Source organism: Physcomitrium patens, chromosome 25, assembly GCF_059467195.1.
Source record: "Physcomitrium patens ecotype Gransden chromosome 25, ASM5946719v1, whole genome shotgun sequence".
NCBI lineage: Eukaryota > Viridiplantae > Streptophyta > Bryopsida > Funariales > Funariaceae > Physcomitrium > Physcomitrium patens.
Genome location: NC_143434.1, coordinates 14,877,650 through 14,896,508, shown reverse-complemented (window position 1 = coordinate 14,896,508; position 18,859 = coordinate 14,877,650). Strand labels below are relative to the sequence as shown.

The window sequence follows — 18,859 nt, the reverse complement described above, 5'->3', positions numbered from 1 at the left end:
TCATCAAACTTCAAGAGTCTCTTTTAAGGTCATGATACCAAATATGATATATCTTGCTATCTATTTGAGGTAGGACATTTTATTTTTAAGGATCTTTATCTTGATATGTTGTCTTGAAGGTTGTCACAATCACAATGTCTCATCTAATAAGTTAGCAAGTAAGAGATCTTGAATTGAATCTATTGCTTATTGATTCTTCATCTTCTTAGTGTCATAAATACATAGAAGCTACAAAGAAGGATTGAAGGTAGAATGTTATTTTTTTGGACCTTACTTCTTTTACAGCAAAGATTTATTCTTCATCTTAATTTTGATGGATGTTGTTGATGAAAAATCTCAACCTTCTTTGTTGCATTTATAAGATTCTTTATTGGCTCCCATGTATATTTATTAATATCATATCGATGTTAATGAACAAGATATTTCAACATATTTTGGTATTGCCTTAAATCTAAGACTTATTCTAGCTCAAAATCTTCATTATTATTCACTTCTATAGAAAGACGTGGTATTTTTCTTCTTCTTAAGATATTCATTGTCTTATATAGCTCAAGAAGAGACACGTGAAATATAGAATGGATCTTCATAGACTCTGTTAGATATAATCAATAAGCAATACGATTGACTTATTCACTAATAGAAAAAGGTCAAAACCTATGATAGTTCAACTTATCACAAAAATGAATAATCTTGATATTATGACAAAGTAACCATACTTTATCATCCATTTTGAATTGTGGTTATTTTGTGCAATAGGCATCTACAATAATCTTTTATTATTCTTAAGTTCCCTTTAATTGTGCCTTCATTGTTGCATGTAGCTATAACAAATAATTTACTAAATCTTTTGCCCAAAATTATTAATTTTTGAAAAATCAAAAGTATCAAGTCATAGATGATAATTGTAATTAGAAAAGAAAGGTATTTGTTAAGTAGAAGAATGTACCGAATTATTATATGCAAACTCTATCAATGGTAAAAAATTTGTTTAATCATCTTAACGATAGTTGATGGTATATCTCAAGTATTATTCTAAAATTTGATTCACTCGTTTTTTTTGTCCATTAGTTTGAGGATGAAAAGAAGAAGAGAGCTTTACATCCACCTTTAAAATCTTAAAAAGAGTTCTCAAAAAACTTGATATAAATTAAGTCCTCCTATTTGATATAATATCTTTAAATAATCCATGATAGTGATAGATGTTGTTAAAAAAAAACTTAGTTATTTCTTCACCTATAATAGATTTTATTCATAATAAAAAATGTATCATCTTGATAAAACAATCTATTACTATAAATATAGAATTATATAAACTTAAAATTGGAAGATCTATGTATTACAAATATACACATGTAAATCAATAATTATCTATATGATTAGATAAAAGTAACTAAAAGTAGGTTAATTCCATAATATCTTCTAAAGAAGCTTTCTAGAAGCTTCATAGACATTGTTTTATCTTTATAGGTGTTTATAATTGATATTTTAGATTAGAAACTTAATCAACAAGTTAGCCATATATTACACATATTGATAGCTTGAAGAACAAGCTAACTATATGGTCCACATATAAAAAACTTGCCTTATAAGCTAGGGCATATATCTTACAAAGTCAACACATATTAGAGGTGCTATAGAACATTGCTACATAGCTCTTAATTAGATAGTATATATAGAGGCAAGAGTGAAACCCTCTTTACTTTTGTCAACTCTTTTCTTACTATTAATCTAGATTTAAGAGTCTCTTATTTCCTTACCTTTTGGCAATAGCTATTCTAATTTTTTTTTCAATATACATATTATTTTATTGCTATTTTGTCACTTTTCTTTTGACACAAATTTTTTAAGTTTATGCATCTTCAAATTCATGTTCTTGATAAATTGACAAGAGTACACTTATAATATTTGAGCTTTATCTTCTCTTGATTAAGAGTAGATTACTCATTTTTCTTGATAAGACATAAGCATAGTAGAAGTTACAAATTACTTTCTTCTAAATTAATATTTTTCTTAGTATCTTCTTTCTTCTCAAGTCCTCTCTTCTGCTTATCTTGAGTGATATTAGATATTTATTTTTTAAATATTATCATGACAAAGCTTGTTAAAATAAAAAGTGTAATGGCACAAATACAAGAAGGATTAAGGGAGTTAATGCTTGTGATTCATCAATTGAATTTATCACTACAAAGAGCAACAAGAATAGTAAGAAGTGAAGATATAGATATGATTGAAGCTGCTTCAATATTTGCATGCAATCATATCCTTTCTTTTATTGTGGAATATCCTTCTGATAGTAGAAAACCAAGAGTTGTCTTACTTGAGAAGTTTAATAGCATAAAATCCAAGTTTTAAGGATTTATCAATCAAGTAAAACTTCTAATTAAACTTCAATTTTAAAGCTATTTAACTCTAAGAATACAAGTTAGATTCATTGGTACACTTCTTTCAAATTTAGTATTATTGTGATTTTTATCTTTTTTTGAATGATGAGATCTAATATAAGATAATTTAAAGGTTTTTTTAGCAAATTTTGAATCCATGTATGGAGAATATGATGCAATTCATATTGCAACCAATAAGATCCGTATTTTATAATAAGACAATTAATCCATAATATCATATGCTTCATAATTTTAACAACTTACAACTGATATTAAGTGAGATGATGTTGCACTTATTAGCCAATTTTTCTATGGATTACAATATGAGGTAAAGAAATTAATTTTTAATTTACCTAATTCTCAAACATTAAGTCAAGCAATTGACTTTGCTGTGAAGTATGATAATCAATTTTTTAAATTTTGATGTGAGAGTCGGATAAGTAGACCTCAATTTTACTATAATTCAATGGCAATATCAATGCTTCTTGAATATATACATTCAAAAATAGAAGATATGCAAATTGATGTGGTATGTTTCAAACCTCTTATTGAGCAAAAAAAGACTCATTGTCTTCAAGAAGGATTGTACTTATATTGTGGAGATCCTAGACATACTATTCAACATTATTCAAAGAACTAGTACAACCACAAAATGAAGAGTATGGCTATCAAAGAAGATAGTATATCAAAAAATGAGTTTGTCTAGCTATAATAGGAACTGTGTGATTGGAACCTTATATAACACCTAGTGAAGGTCCGATTCTCTTCTCAAAACCATCTTCTTATTTTACAATAAAAATTATTTTAAGACCTAAATATTATAAAATCTTTGCCTTGTTAGATTCAAGAGCCTCAATATGTTTCTAAAACGTAACATATTTTTAATTAGGAAAACTAAACTTGTTCATATAGAAATTATAGATGGTTGTCTATTGTCTTCTAAAAATGTTATTCACAAAAAAAAAATTATAGAAGTAATAACCAATGGTCATAATAGCTTTGTGATATTTAATATCATTAGATCTATCTTTAATTCAGTCATTTTAAGCTTATTGTGGTTTTAAAAATACAATCCTTTAGTAGATTAGATTTCTTGTACTCTTGATTTTTCTAAAAGTATAAATAAGAGTATAATTAATCAAATAAAAAATCACAAGTCTAATACAATTGAACTTGTATTTATAAGTGTAAGAACTTTCTTACATGTTACAAAAAAAAGATCATCTTAAGTCATTTATACCACATCCATTTCTAATGGTGCAAAGACTTCAAGTGGCATTCGAAGCCAATATCAAGAATTTTAAGATATATTTGAGAAAAAAAATGCAAATACATTTCTAAAACATCTTTCCTATGACTGCTCAATTGACCTTTAAGAAGGAGCACAACCACTATTTGGACCAATCTATAATTTATTATAAAATGGGTTGGCTAAATTCAAGGAGTATATTGAAGAAAATCTAGTCAAGAACTTCATATGCCATTTCAAATCTCTAGCAAAAGTCTTAATTCTAATTGTGAAGAAAAAAGATGGATCATTGCAAATGTATGGTGATTATCAAAGATTCAATAAGATCACTATTAAGAACATGTATCTACTACCTTTCATATCTTTAATTCTTAATCAATTGAATCAAGGTAAGATCTATACAAAAACAGATCTATGAGAAGCATATAATCTAGTACACATCAAAAAAGGAGATGAATGGAAGACTATATTTTGAATCAAGTGTAGATATTTTGAATATAATATCATGGCTTTTGGACTTATAAATATACTAGTAGCTTTTTAACATCTTATGAATAATTTTTTTTGAGAGTTTTTGGAAAATTTTATTGTTTGTTATCTGGATGACATCTTGATTTATTCTAAGAACATAGAAGAATATGAATTTCATATTTGTTCTGTATTATAAAAATTAAGAGATGTAGGATTTTATGCTAAGATAGAAAAGTGTGTATTCCACACTAATTAAGTTAACTTCTTAAGTTATATCATTTCAAATGATGGACTTATGATGGATCCTTAAAAAGTTTAAATTATTATAGATTGAAAGATCTCAAAAATAATACGAAATATCAAATATTTTTTGGAATTTGCCAACTACTATTGGATCTTCATCAAGGACTTCTCTCAAATTTTAGCTCTATTTATACATTTGACTTTTAAAGATAAACTTTAATAGAATTAAGAAGTGAAAGCAACATTTGAAGCTTTAAAGATAGTCTTTGTTTTTGCACCAATCTTGTATCGTATTGACTTTTTTAAGGCATAATTTATAGAAATACACACATCAAACTTTGCTTTACTTATCGTATTATTACAAATAGATATAGATAATAAATTTCACTCAGTAGCTTTTCATTCCATGAAATTTAGAATAGCTGAGATTAACTATGAGCTCCATGACAAAGAACTTCTTACAATTGTGGATACTTTTCAAGAATAGCATCATTATCTAGAAAGCACTTTTAGTTTAGTCACTATGTATATAATCACAAGAATGTCGAGTATTTCATGCAAGCTCGTATTTTGAATTATTACTAAGCTTGTTGGAACATGTCTTTGTCAAGATTTCAGTTTAATATTATTTATTGGCTAGAAAAATAAGAAGGTTTATCTGATGCCCTTTTTAGATGTTCTTATCTTGTACCTAAAGAAGTAGATGTAGCTTTTGATTAATAAAGAATAATTTTATTAAAGCTAGAATAATTTCATCTTTAAATAGTGAAATAAACATTGATTGTTGATTCAACTTTTTTCAAATAAATTCAATCAAGTATGTCCTCTCATCCTCTTGTTCATGATATCAAGAATACTTCTTCTAAGTCTTGTGATACTTCTAAGTTTAGATTCAAAAAAAACCTACTTTAACTGGAAGGATGCCTATATGTGTCAAAAGAAGAAGCATGTTTACATTTTCTTCAAGCACATCATAACTTTCCAGTAGCATAGCATTCTGGATACACAAGACTTTAGAGCTAATATCTAGAGATTTTTAGTGGTTGTAAATATGAAAGGCTATAAAAGACTTTCTTCAATCATATAATATTTATTCAAGGTATAAACTCCTTGTCATCAATCTTATGGACTTCTTCAGCCATTACCTATTTCAAAACAACTATAGTCTTTTATTTCTATAGATTTTATTATAAATCTTCTAATCTTAGGTTCATGTGATTCTATATTCATGATAGTAGATTATTTTACCAAAATAGTAAATTTTATACCATACACAAAGTCTATCATAGGTGAAGAAATTGCCAAGATTTTTCTTGACAATATCTATCAATATCATGGTTTTTATGTATTTGTGATATTAAAAAAATTAAGAACCAACAACTAATAGATTTGACTCAAGAGCCTTCATTTGCTGACTTACTAGATAAGACATTGCAATTGTCACAACCTTTAAGATAACACAATCAAAATGAAGATCCTCAAGAATGACATGTTCTTCTTTGAATAGATGGCAAAATACAGCAAGTTTGGTAGCACGACCTTCAAAGAGACTTCCAATATTTGGTGATTTTACCAGAGATAAGAACAATTCTTGATTGAAGATGTAAATATTTTATTTGAAGGAAGTTATAAAGACCTCAACAATGATCAAATAAGTAGGTGGTCTTTCCATTATAATATAGAACAATATTGATGGTTGAGAGGCCTTATCAACCATCTTCAAAGAAAACAAAGATTAGAATATCTAGTAAATGTAATTTGCAACATTCAACATTCAAGAAATCTAAGATGTTCCTAGAAGGGAGGAGGGAACGTCACAAACATACATATATAAATTAGTATTTATCTATATGATTAGATAAAAGTAAATAAATATAGGTTAATTTTATAATATCTTCTATAGAAGCTTTATAGATATTACTTTGACTTTATAGGTATCAATAATTGACTTTTTAGATTAGAGACTTGATCAACAAGTTGGCCATATACTACACATATTGGTAGCTTGAAGAACAAGCTAACTATATAGTCTATACATAGAAAACTTACCTTATAAGCTAAGGCATGTATCTTGCAAAGTCAATACATATTAGATGTCCTGTAGGATATTGCCACATAGCTTTTAATTAGATAGTATATATAAAAGTAAGAATGAAGCCTTCTTTACTCTTATTAAGTCTTTTTTTGCTTCTAACCTAGATTTACAAGTTTTAATTTCTTTGTCTTTTGACAATAGCCATTCTAGTTTTTTTTTTAATATACTTATTATTTTACTACTATTTTTTTACTTTTCTTTTGATACATATTTCTAAGGTTTATGTATTTTCTTCCAATTCTTGTCTTTAACATTGTAATAAAATCTACAGAAATAGAAGACCATGGTTGTTTTGGAATAGATAATAGTTGAAGAAATTTATAAAGTCTATAGCAAGGAATTTTGGATCTTAAACAAATATCACATGATTTTAGAAAGTTTTTAACTGCCTTCTATATTTGAGGCCACCAACAATCTCTTCATGTTAGCTCCAAAGTCTTGTTGTATCCAAAATATCTAGCTATTAAAAAGTCATGACAAGTTTGAACAACATGCAATCATGCTCCATCTTCTAAAATGTATGATCGTCCATTGAAATAGAGTAGGTTGTTCTTGAACTTGAACTTCAAAGTATCATGAGACTTAGAAGAATTATTCTTCATATCATAGAAAAGAAGATTAGAGGACATAATTGATTGAATTTATTTAATAAAGGTTGAATCAACAATCAATGTTGATATTATTGCTTGAAGGTAAAAATGCTCCAACTTCAAGAAAATAGTTCTTTATTGATTAAAAGATGTATTTTTTTTTTTTGATGCAAGATAAAAATAATAAAAAAAAAACATCTTAAAAACTTGGTTGTTTTTTGGATTGTTAAATGATTTTAAAATCATATCTTGATAAAGACATATTTCAATAAGTTAGGCAATGATTCAAAACATGTATCAACATGAAATACTTCAGGTTCTTGTGACCTATATTTATAATGATTAGATTCAAGATGCCTTCTAGATAATGATGCTATTCTTGAAATGAATCCATGATTGCAAGGAGCTTTTTTATCAAAAGTGATAAAATTGTAATAAAATAATAAGTATTCAATTTTGTTCCATCATACTTCTTAGGCATATTAATCATTATCTCTATCATATTTGTAAAAGCAAAACTTCTTGGATTTGGTTATGAGGTCGATTTATTTGCTTCCTTCAATTGCACAACTTTTTGATATAGACTTTGAACTTTTTCCATAGGCATAGGAATAGTACCTCGATGATTCATATTAGAAATACATGAAATTTCTACTCTTAGAGTATTAATAAGTACATAAAGATTTGCAATAGTTACAAATTAATTTTCACTTTTTCTAAGAATAGGATCTATAATCTTTTCTTCTATAGACAATTCAAACAAATTCAAAAGATTAAATTAGAGGAAGATAATCTGTAACCTCTAATATCAAATGAAAATTTCTATAAAGAGGGATAATCCACTTTTTTTAAGAAAAAAATCAGTATTAGAATATAAGATTGTTTGTTTAAAGGTGGATAGTCTGCAACCTTCAAAATTCAATAATAGAAGTAGAATAATCCATTTATTTTTAAAACAAGATAAGAACAATAAGTTAGTACTCTTGTCAAATTTTCAATAACATGAATCTTAAAGAAAGAAATCCTTAATACACTCTTGTATCACTTAATAGAACGAGAAAGTCACTCAAAGATGATATGGTATTAAACTAGAATGGCTATTGCCAAAGATAAGAAGACTAGAAAGTCTTGAAATAAGTCTAAAGACTAAAAAGGTATTAACAAGAGTGAAGAAGGCTTCACTCTTGCTTCTATATATACTCTTAGCTAGGAGCTACATAGTAATATCCTATAGGACCTCCAAAATATGTTGACTTTATAAGACACATATCTTAACTTGTAAGGCAAGTTTTTTATATGTAACCCACATAGTTAGCTTGTTCCGCAAGCTCCTAACATATAGTTAACTTATTGACAAAGCTTTTGTCCTACCAATCAACTATAAATACATGTAAAGTCAAAGCAGCATCTATGAAGCTTCTACTTCTTTTCTAAAAAATATTATGAAATAAATCTACTTTTACCTATTTTTATTTAATTATATAGATAAATATTATAGTAAATATTTATATCCATGGCAATAGTAGAGAAATAAATCTAGAGGTTATTTTTTTTGTTTGTGATGGTTAAGATGGGATTAGTCAATTTAATAAGAAATTGAATCTATTTAATATTTTCCTTGATAATTATTAGATTAAATTTAATATAATATATTTTATGTTGCGTAATCTTTTCAAATAGAAATAGCCTTGTATATCCACTAAAATCAATTTTTTTAAAATAATTTAAAATTTCTAGTTATTTATTTATTATTACATGAAATTATCTTAATATTTTTTGTCTATTTTTACTTTAAATATAATGATCTTATCAGTTTTTTAAAATGAAAAAGAAATTAAGATTTTTCTTAGATAGAAAGCTTTAAAATTTTCCATTAAATTTTAAGAAGGTATTGAAGAAATAATATACAAAAATTTATTGAATAAAATAAAATTTGATGACACACTAGATACTTGATGAACTTTAGAACATCAAATAGGTGATGTAATAGTTTTTTTTAAGGTATTTTCAAAAAAAATTAATAATACACGATTTTTTCGAATGTCTTTTAAAATATATAAAAAAGGTGATTCACATGTATTTTTTTATATTATTGCAAATATTTTAATGACTGATTTTTGTTGAATGATTTTAATTAATTTCAATATTATGTAAATCACAATATACTAACGCATTTAAGTTCTTAATTTTTTTCTTACATACATTTTTACATACTATAAAATTTTATTTCAATAATTAATGTAGAACATATGATAGCACCAAATTTGGAAAGCTTTGATAGTACTTTGTGTAGTAATTTTAATTTTTTTTGTATTTTCAAATTATACTTATTGGTATTTTTTTCTTATCAACTTAAATTGATTCGGTTTATTTTAAATGTCCAAATGTCCTATTTATATTCAATAACAAAAAATTTGATCATTTATTTATTTATTTATTTTAAAATCTGTTTTTTTAAATAAATACGATAATTTTTTTTTGCCAAAATTCTTAGCCACATGTACTATTATTCTTCTTGCTTTAATTCAATCTAACTTTTTGCAGCTATACGGTTACAATAAGACTCGATGGAGCTTATTATCTTTTTTATTTTATTTATAGATAATATTTTTTTACTTCTATTTTTTGATAAAAAAAAAATGACTCACCTTTTATTACTCTTAAACTCATTATTTTTAAATATCTATAAAACTTAGTTACAATCTTTTAATTTTGATTTGATAATAATAATAAAAAAATTAAATTAAGGTTTTTACTTCCTATTCTAAGTTATTTAGAATTATCTATTAATTTATTATACCTTTTATTCTCTTACAAAATAAAGTGGTTAAACTTTCAAAATTATTTTCTTCCAAATTCGATCAAATATGATTCCATGTGTATCAATTTTAAGTTGTTTTTTTTGAAGAAAAATATCATATATACCCCTCAAATATTCTAAACTACGAAGAATACCCTTGTCTAGCAAATCTACCCTTGAATGTGATAAGGTATCACCACTCTTCCATTTTCAGGTGAATTTGGGGCCCAAACCAAGTGCTGCACAGATTTTGACACAACCTTTCATAGCACTTTTCAGCACATTTCACTTTAGTCGCTTCTATCAATGTTGGTGTGGCACTAAAATTTCTGTAAAATTTTATGGTGAAAATTTCTTCACTGCTGCACCACTTGTTGTATGGATGGTGTGAGGGATGGCTTGTGGGTTGATTTTGGACTAGTTGTATGGATGGTTTGGAGGATGGCTTGTGGGTTGAGTTTGGATGCAAGTTTGGAAGAGGCACCTCCCTGTAGATTTGTTGTATTTGATTGAGAGAGATGGAGTCAGTTCCATGACTTGGACACTGATGAGAGCTAAAGTGGGGTGAGATTGGGAAGGTATAGGGAGCCAGGGAGTTTGAAGGGCACTTGTTCCGTTTGCGAGTGTAAAGCCATGTGGCTTTGGTTCTCGCCGGGAGGACTACAACGACGAGAAGGGCAGACCTGGCAGAGATGACAAAGAATAAAATGAAAAAATGAAAAATGATCTATAGTTATATATCACTCGGGCACTTCTATTACCGGGCTACGAACCCGGATCACTCGGATGATAGCCGAGTGTCCTAACCAAAGAGGACCCACTGGGGATAGATTGTGCAAATATCGCGAATATGAGTGTCGCAGCACTGATTTACAAGGGCATCGGCCAGATTTGCCGAAACAGCGCTGAAGCGCGAAGAAACATGCCTACTCGCCCAATACCAAAAGCAAGAATCTACACTTTAACACAAACAAGCACATTGATGGCGCGTTAAGTGCCGTTACGGGCAAGTCGCCCTTACCGCAGCGAGCCACTTGCCTGGGGGGCATATGAGGTCGAAACGACGCGCTTTATGCGCTGTGACCGACATGTCGTCGCGGCAAGCCGTTTGCCCGGGGGGATGTGGGAACGCTGAGGGCAATCACCCCAAGCTCAGCGCCGAAGCGCAAAAAGTTATGTCTGCTAGCTCAGATCCTGAAGCCAGAAAGCTACATCTACCACTAACAAATCATCAAGGGCCACAGGCTGGGGATGGAGCAACGGCTTCTGATTTCTTCATGAGCTTGCTCTTGCTCCAAAAAACTATACATGAACATACACTCTTCCCACCTCCGTTGAAGCAGGATCCACCTCCGCCTTGGTTGTCGCAAAAGTACACCTAAGCCTCCAAGACTTGTTCTGTAAGCATATTCCTTGAGCACCACACACCTACTGAGCGTGAATCAAACGAAGTAGCAGATAGAAGGACGTGCAGCCGCTAATTCGGCCCGCTGCAGCAACCGTAGAGGAATCACGCTGCGTTCTACCCCACCAGAATTATCTTGTTCATACATCCGTCGCATAAGCAGAGATCGGTCCTCTGAGCATTCGATCAGACTTAACGCAACAGCCTAGGATATTGCGCAAATAAATGGCAGCGAAATGCACCAGTACTAACTGAAGGAATCAAGTAAGAATAATTTCTCAAATCCTTGACACTGCAACAATATGGGCATGGAAGTCGAAGGCAAGCTACACCAAAAACACTGCTCTAAACTAATAAGCTTCTACAACAGATGGAGTGAGAGCAAAGCCGGAGTTGAGTGTCGCCATATCTCTGTGGTGGTGTGGGACAACGACTGGAGTGAGAGGAATGCCGGAGTTGAGTATCCTAACCATCTAGACTTCAACGGACACGAACGACTTAATTACCCGCCGCCGCCGATGCACTGCGCGCACGCGCCGCACAACTAGAGCAGCCCATCGACCGTGCCCTCCGCACGAGTCGCCCTGTGTTCGCAAGAGACTAACTGTCACAGCTGATCCACAACCTGGCTACAGACGAGTCTGTTATAATATCATTTGTTCCAGAAATGCTATATCGCATGTTTCTTCGGAAGCCGCTACACTGCACTAAGGCGGCAGTGCAAGAAAACCAGGATCACAATGAACAATGCGCGGCTCACTGGTGATTATGGGTCTGCTGAAACGTTCCAGTACCTGAACGTAATATCAGTTCAACAATCTGTCACCATATTTGTTTTCATCGGCAAGGGTACCTTATTTTCTACTTCGTTAGGACGTCGATGATGCCTCTGTCGTACGTGTAGAGCCATTTTTTTTTGTTTGTTAATGCAGCAAGTGGTGTAACTATGATTCGGATAGTGATCTGCAATCTAACGCACACAATTGCGGTGGAACTAATGAACCCAACGACTACAGAGCATCGCCGCGTACGGTTCGTATCGATCTTCTCTAACTTGAATAGTGAAGCTTAGTATAGACGAGCATGACCGACAAGAATCAGTCCGCCTGATTAGAATACAGCGTCCTCCGAGATATACCCTCGCTAATCATACACAGTAGTGCTTTGATAAAAATCAGGACAATGAATAAGATTCTGCAAATGATGCGCTCAGAGGCAGAGCAATGATTATATCTGATGCATCTTTGCATGCCAAAAAAAGTTCTGAATCGATGAAAAATCAGTACCTATGATGCCTAAAAACAAATCGGACTAATTACGTCATGGACCTGCATATACATGAGCCGCAAAAATCCTCTTATATCGAACCAACTGCATGACCCATTGAGTTAGTGAGCCTCTGAAGTGAACTGAAAGACAAGGGACAACACCCTAAAGTGGATAAGATCTAGCTATAAAAATTAGGTGATACTAAATTTACTTTAGAGGGAAACGTACTGTCATTGATCTGGGCGCGTGAGCAAGAAGTTGTCAATGTGGCGCCCCCCTGCAAAGGGCATGGAGTGGAACCCATTGACGTATTCGGCGAAGGTCAAAGACCTGTACAGCGGGGGGTTTGCTTCGGACAGGAACTCTGGAAACGGTTCAATGACAGTCTGGTCTGAGGGAAGCAGAAAGTTGGGGAAGCTGTATCTTCCGACGTGCGTATTAGTCCGCGCCCTGTGCATCACACTCTTGTATTTTGCATTGGAAATAATCTGCGCAAACATTGAGGTCATATCATTGAAACCTGCAGGTAAAGCATAACGCAAGTGCTGCAAAGCATGATGGTTATAAATTATTTAAACCCTCAAACTCAAATGCCTTCACGAAATCGACATGAATTGAATGATGCTTTGAAAGTAACTTAGTCCTGCCTAGCACGTTTTTTCTTGCTGTTTTGATTCTGCGAAATTTTGTTTCCATCATTCAATTCCTTCAGAGTTGAAGGTACAGAAAGGTTGCTAAAATGAAGAACGAAATCATACAGTGGTGGGGTAAAATGAGGATATATAAGTTTACCTGCAATTGATTTCCACCGTTGATTACGAAAGCATTCTTGAGTGGGGGAACCTGGAACCATTGCCCATTATGCAGGGTTTCTAGTCCAAAAACATCTCCATCTTGTTGCAGTACAGTGAAGATGCTAGAGTCCGAGTGGGGGGTGAGACCTAGCACGAGTTCTGGTTGTGGGCATGGAGGATAATAGTTGCAGGAAGTTCTTATTCCCAGACCTTCAACATTTAAGCGTTCTCCCAAAACGTCAGGTTCCAGACCCAACATTACAGCTAGAGTCTCGATGAGTCGTTTACAAAGCTGATAAACTGCGTTTGAGTACGCATCAACCACTTCTCTGTTCAAAAACGATACCAGGCATTGCAAAGAGTAAGAACTTAAGAGTCATTCCTCGAATCTGAAAGTTTAGCTCACATCATTCCAATTAATTAGAGCAACTCAATATAGCACACACAGAGAGTTTGTATGTACCCGAGTCGTTGGGGCTTTAATGGCATGCAAGGCTCAGCGAGTTTCTGCTTCTCACCATACGTCCACATGACAAGGCGGTCAATCCAATTGGCAACACTATTCTTGGTCTCAAAGAGGCGCCCATAGCCGACAGTAGCACCAGGTTTCATAGCGTTCACTTCCTTTTCCTTCTGGCTCAGTGCGAAGAACTCTTTTGTAACCATTAGAATATCAGCCATCAAAGCTGGTGATACCCCATGGTTTATGACCTGAAATTAATTACCCAAGCTCCCTCGTGTAAGATAAGAGGAAAAATAATTAAATTAATAAACAAAGAACGAAAAAATGAGGAAGTAATCTTGAACGCTCTGGTAAACAGTGAGCAATAAATCATAACTTTTCCAATGCTGGAATGAACGAGCACTCCTCTCTTGAGTGCAAGGGCAGCTAACTAGTTGCTCTCATACTACACTAGATGAAACACTTTAAACTTGAATGAAAATAATGATAAAGAAGAGGGTTATCCTTTTATGTTATGGAGAGTAAAAGTTCACTGATGATATTATCAATCGGTCCTCCAACTTACTTCAAGACACGCATTTCGGCTGCTGCTGGCTCAAAATGCTAACTATTCCGATGATTTCTCATCAAAGAATTGATGAAGGAAACCAAAGTACGAGAATATGTAGACTGAATCACGTACCTGAAAAAAACCCCACTCTTGACAAGCGTGGGCAATTTCGGCCAGAACCTGGTTTCGTCTTTCGTCGTACAGTCCTGACATGTCAATGACGGGAATTTGAGATCCGTTTGCTTCGACTGGGGGCCCTGGACGGCTTTCCGCAGGCTGAATGAACCGGGGAGGCACCACCGTGATCCCTGCTTTCACCAGCGGTTGCACCATCTGATCCATAGGCATCCCTTTTTCCACCAATGAGGATTCCTCCATCGCGTCTTCCGCCCCAGTTAACGTAATGAATATTGGTGTTCACTGTAAAAACATCCAGTGTGAGAATAAGCGTAGGTTTCTTAATGCTGGGTTCGTTGAGTTGTGAGTCTGATCTCAACCTCTAAGACGGTGGAAAAAGTCGGGAGCTGCGATTCCAATGATATCAAAAACTAAAGATGCCATCCTCACGAAATCATCGGACTTAATATGCATTGAATCCAAATGTTAAAAATCAAGTGCCCGACGTCAACAAGTAACTGCTTTCGATTGCCAGAGTGTACTTCTCTCCACAACAAGCCAAAGGATGATTGGAATACAACAATAACACACTGTTGACGTTTCCTTTCCTAAGTCCAAGCATTACTAACAGGAGACTTGTAAAACTCCCAGAAACTGTAGATGATGTAACAGTTGCACCTACTCCAATAAACTGTTGGATGATGGCTGGATCCCCCTAACTTGTTCAAATCTACCATTCGGAAGCAATGTGTCTTAGCTCACCTATTATGACAACGTCCAGTCGGACCCCTTGAGAGCAGATTCAACCACCTAGAAGCTTTGGTTGCTAAAGCTTCCTTGCGATCAATGCTTTGCTGTTGCTGCATAGATAATGATAAGGCTTGAAACATACTAGCAATGGACGGATCCATGCACACACCTTGTCCTTTAGAAGAAACTCCACCAAAAACTCCCTCAAAATTTTTAATCTCGTTCTCCATAAAAATAATAATGAATATAAACAAATTCTAATACCTCCTATCTCAAGCTTTCACGTCCGATTCACCACTAATGTCGTATTACATGAAATCTTGCTTAAAAATGCACTGGGCACTTGGCTGTGGAAGGTAAAAGAAAATTGCAACAAAAGATCTAATTAGTTGATGACCTCAAAATTCCGCTCGGATGTCGGTCGACCTCCCCTTTTCTAATCTGATCCAAACTTCCAGCGCTGATATCTCTTTTTTCCACTGTTCGATTGCTTCCAAATTTTACTTTCATATAGAAAATCAAGTCTTCTACTGATAAAACTAAAAATCTCCCCAATCTAATAGGCAGATTGTTAGATATCTAAGAAAATCTTACTGGTCTTCAAAATCCTAAATCCCGAGACCTTAGCTCACAAAATCTTTGTATGTATCGATCTAGCCATTCGATTGACCTCAAACCTCTTATACACATTGACAACAAGCATACCAATAAGTTTCTAAATTTATATCTATAAAAATGCTACAAAAATCACGAAATCCACAAATTTGTAAACCGGTTTTATTTCTCAAAGATCTAAAATCACAGAGAACATTACTCGCTTTGAAAATTCCTCAAAATCCAATACTGATCCAAACGACATAAAATCACCTCTCCAAAATTCTTCCACTCGTTTGCCCCTCTATTCTTCCACCTTGGTCTTCCCAAATTGATCCAGTCGATAGAGCTTTTTCCCCCATGCGGTCCAATCCTCCCTCCTTGGACCTCCCAAATTAATCCAATCGACGGAACAGCTTATCTCCCCTATACGGTCCATTATCCTCCCACGTTGGACTTCCCGAATTGGACTAGCCGATCAAACAACTTACAACGGAGCTAAAGCCTCCACAATGGGACCTCATTGGGTTGCCAATCGAGTCAGGTCTCATACTAGATAAGAGGCCGTAACAGGACTTGGGTTGGACGTCTCCGTATTTGGGTCAGATTGGCCCTTCACATCAAGCTCACTCAACGTTGAATTAGTCTTTTTCCTTTTTGCTGACTCTTGTTATTGGAATTAAACAAAATATTTCATTACTAGTAAGTATGCCCCAACTGACTGCAACGAGATAACAATAATTGGGCCTTGAATATTGGCATTGGAATGGGCTGCTACTACTAATATTCAAGATGACTAAATATTAATAAAAATCTTTTTCTTTTGTATTTTCACCATATAGTCGTGTTACAACATGACACCGTTCTAAAAGGTTCCGTTTTTTATGCAGTTTTAGAAATCATCCTATCCATTGAAAGATCTTCTTGGAGATACAAATTCCAATAAAACTCAAGCTACTATTCCAATTTCAAGTCCAAGGCAGAAGAATATCTTACCTCTCGAAGTTAAACTTAACCCAATAAAAACAAAGAGGGCATTAGAAATTACCTTAATTATGGAATCCTACGATATTTTGAAGGATCTGGATGCTATTCGGCCTTCTATTTCTATGAAGCATTTTCTAGTAGTCACACCAAAGTATCGTTTTACATTCAATTCATTGTTAACATGGCATAGGCAACAGAATAAGGAAGTTTAATAAGTCAGTTTGAACCCTGACTCAAGTGCACCAACTATCATGGACATATTTATTTACCTCAATAGTTACTTATATGATTAAGTAGAAGTAGGTCAAATAGAATAATTTCATAAAGTCTTCTAGAGAAGCTTCCTAGAAGCTTTATAGATGCGGTATCGTACTGTAAATACTTACAGTATGTAAAAATTAGTTAAAACATATTATATGTTAATAAATCTAGATGTGTGTTAAAGTGGCTAGGAGATTAAATTAAAAAGAGTTGGTGTAAGAAACTTTACTTTGTTTCTTTACTTGTTTTGATTTTGATATTAAAAAAATATATATATAAGACCTAAATATTTAGTATGAAGCCTTGAAAGAAGGTGGAAGCCTAAGGATGAAAATCTAAACTAGTAAGAGGCTAATTAGAAGGGATGAAAGCAAGGCATGGTTGGATGAAAGCAAGGAATGAAAAACTTCATTCCTATTGGTTTAAGGCCATGCCCAATGGGCTTCAAAGAGGCTGCCCGAGGCCTTATTAGAGATTAGGGTTCTTCTTTCAAAAGGATTTGGAGATTACAAGCTAAGGTTGTAAAATTTAGGATTTTGGATACAATATGTGTGCAAAAATTAGAAGATTTGGAGTTAGGATGAAGAAGTTATAGCCGTTTAAAGTTAAAGTATTAATTTAAGATATACTATTACTCTTTGGAGGATACGAGGAGTTTTACAGCCGCTTTTGAAGATCGGAAGGTGCGATTGGAACGGCAATTTTAAGGTCTACATCTTTTATGAAAGAATTATTACTTTTGGAGTTCATATGAAGGAGTTATAAGGAATTGAAGGCGGCACTTCCAAATCAAAAGGTGGATAGTTTATTTCTGCCCTAAACTTATATTCTGTTGACTTCTCTAAGATATATTTTATGGAAATAGATGCATCAGATTTTGCTCGGTTCAAAAGTTTTGATACTATTTACTTAGATATCTGTTTATATTTTATGTGGATCATGATGCCTTTAAATACATAATTAATAAGGCTCAATTCAGTGGGTATTACTTCTATAAGAGTTCAATTTTATGATTATTCTACGACCTAGAAAAAAACATACAAATGCTAATCATTTATCTCAGTTGTCTAACATTCTCGGCAACAAGCCTGTCCTTGATGCTCTTCCCGATGCCAAATTATTTGTAGTGGATGTGATTTCTCCCGAATATAGTGAAATCATTCAATTTTTGACCTTCCACACTTATCCGTCGACTTTCACCGAGAAGCTTAAGAAGCGACTCATTCTGAAGACAATCCCTTACACGATGATTTACGATGCTTTGTATAAACAATGCAAAGATGGCATTTTAAGATGATGTATCTTTCAAAGTATAGTTGATACTAAAGGATTGCCATTTGAATAGTTGTGGTGATCATTTCGTTGGCAACATCACTACTCATAAGGCTTTAATGGCAAGATATTGGTGGCCTATAATGTTTTCTAATGCATACCAATTTGTTCGTCGTTGAGATCCCTGTCAATGAATGGGTCAATCTAGGGGCACTTCAGCCATGTCGTTAGTACCAATCTTGGGATATGCATTGTTTGAAAAATGAAGTATTGATTTTGTCAGTCCCATTGCACTAGCATGAAAACCTGGCCAGAAGCAGTATATTTTAGTTGCCACGGACTATATAACCAAATGAGTAGAGGCTATTGCTACTTGTTATGATAATGCCAGTATAGTGGCTACTTTTCTTTACAAGAATATTATAACTCGATTTGGGTGTCCAAAAGAATTGGTTACTGATCGTGGTACTCATTTCATAAATGCTACTATAGCCGCCTTGACGAACACATATGAGATTAAGCATCGAAAAACTACTCCATATCATCCTTGCGCAAATGGATAAATAAA

General features: G+C 33.0%; 1 protein-coding gene across 1 annotated transcript; it reads right to left on the bottom strand.

Annotated features, from left to right (window-relative positions):
* Positions 1-12,421: 12,421 nt before the first annotated feature.
* Positions 12,422-15,276, bottom strand: LOC112277361 (jasmonate-induced oxygenase 2). The gene is made up of 4 exons (XM_024509553.3): positions 14,443-15,276; positions 13,761-14,008; positions 13,296-13,626; positions 12,422-12,991 (listed from the first exon to the last, which is right to left on the bottom strand). The coding sequence occupies exons 1-4, from the start codon at positions 14,686-14,688 to the stop codon at positions 12,734-12,736; spliced, it is 1,083 nt and encodes a 360-aa protein (XP_024365321.1). The 5' UTR covers positions 14,689-15,276; the 3' UTR covers positions 12,422-12,733.
* Positions 15,277-18,859: the final 3,583 nt, after the last annotated feature.

Coding starts and splice junctions, on each gene's coding strand:
- LOC112277361 (XM_024509553.3), bottom strand. CDS start 14,688: ATGGAGGAATCCTCATTGGTGGAAAAAGGGATGCCTATGGATCAGATG. Junction 13,627..13,760: donor TTAAAGCCCCAACGACTCGG/GTACATACAAAC, acceptor GTTTTTGAACAG/AGAAGTGGTTGATGCGTACT. Junction 12,992..13,295: donor ACGGTGGAAATCAATTGCAG/GTAAACTTATAT, acceptor ATGTTTGCGCAG/ATTATTTCCAATGCAAAATA.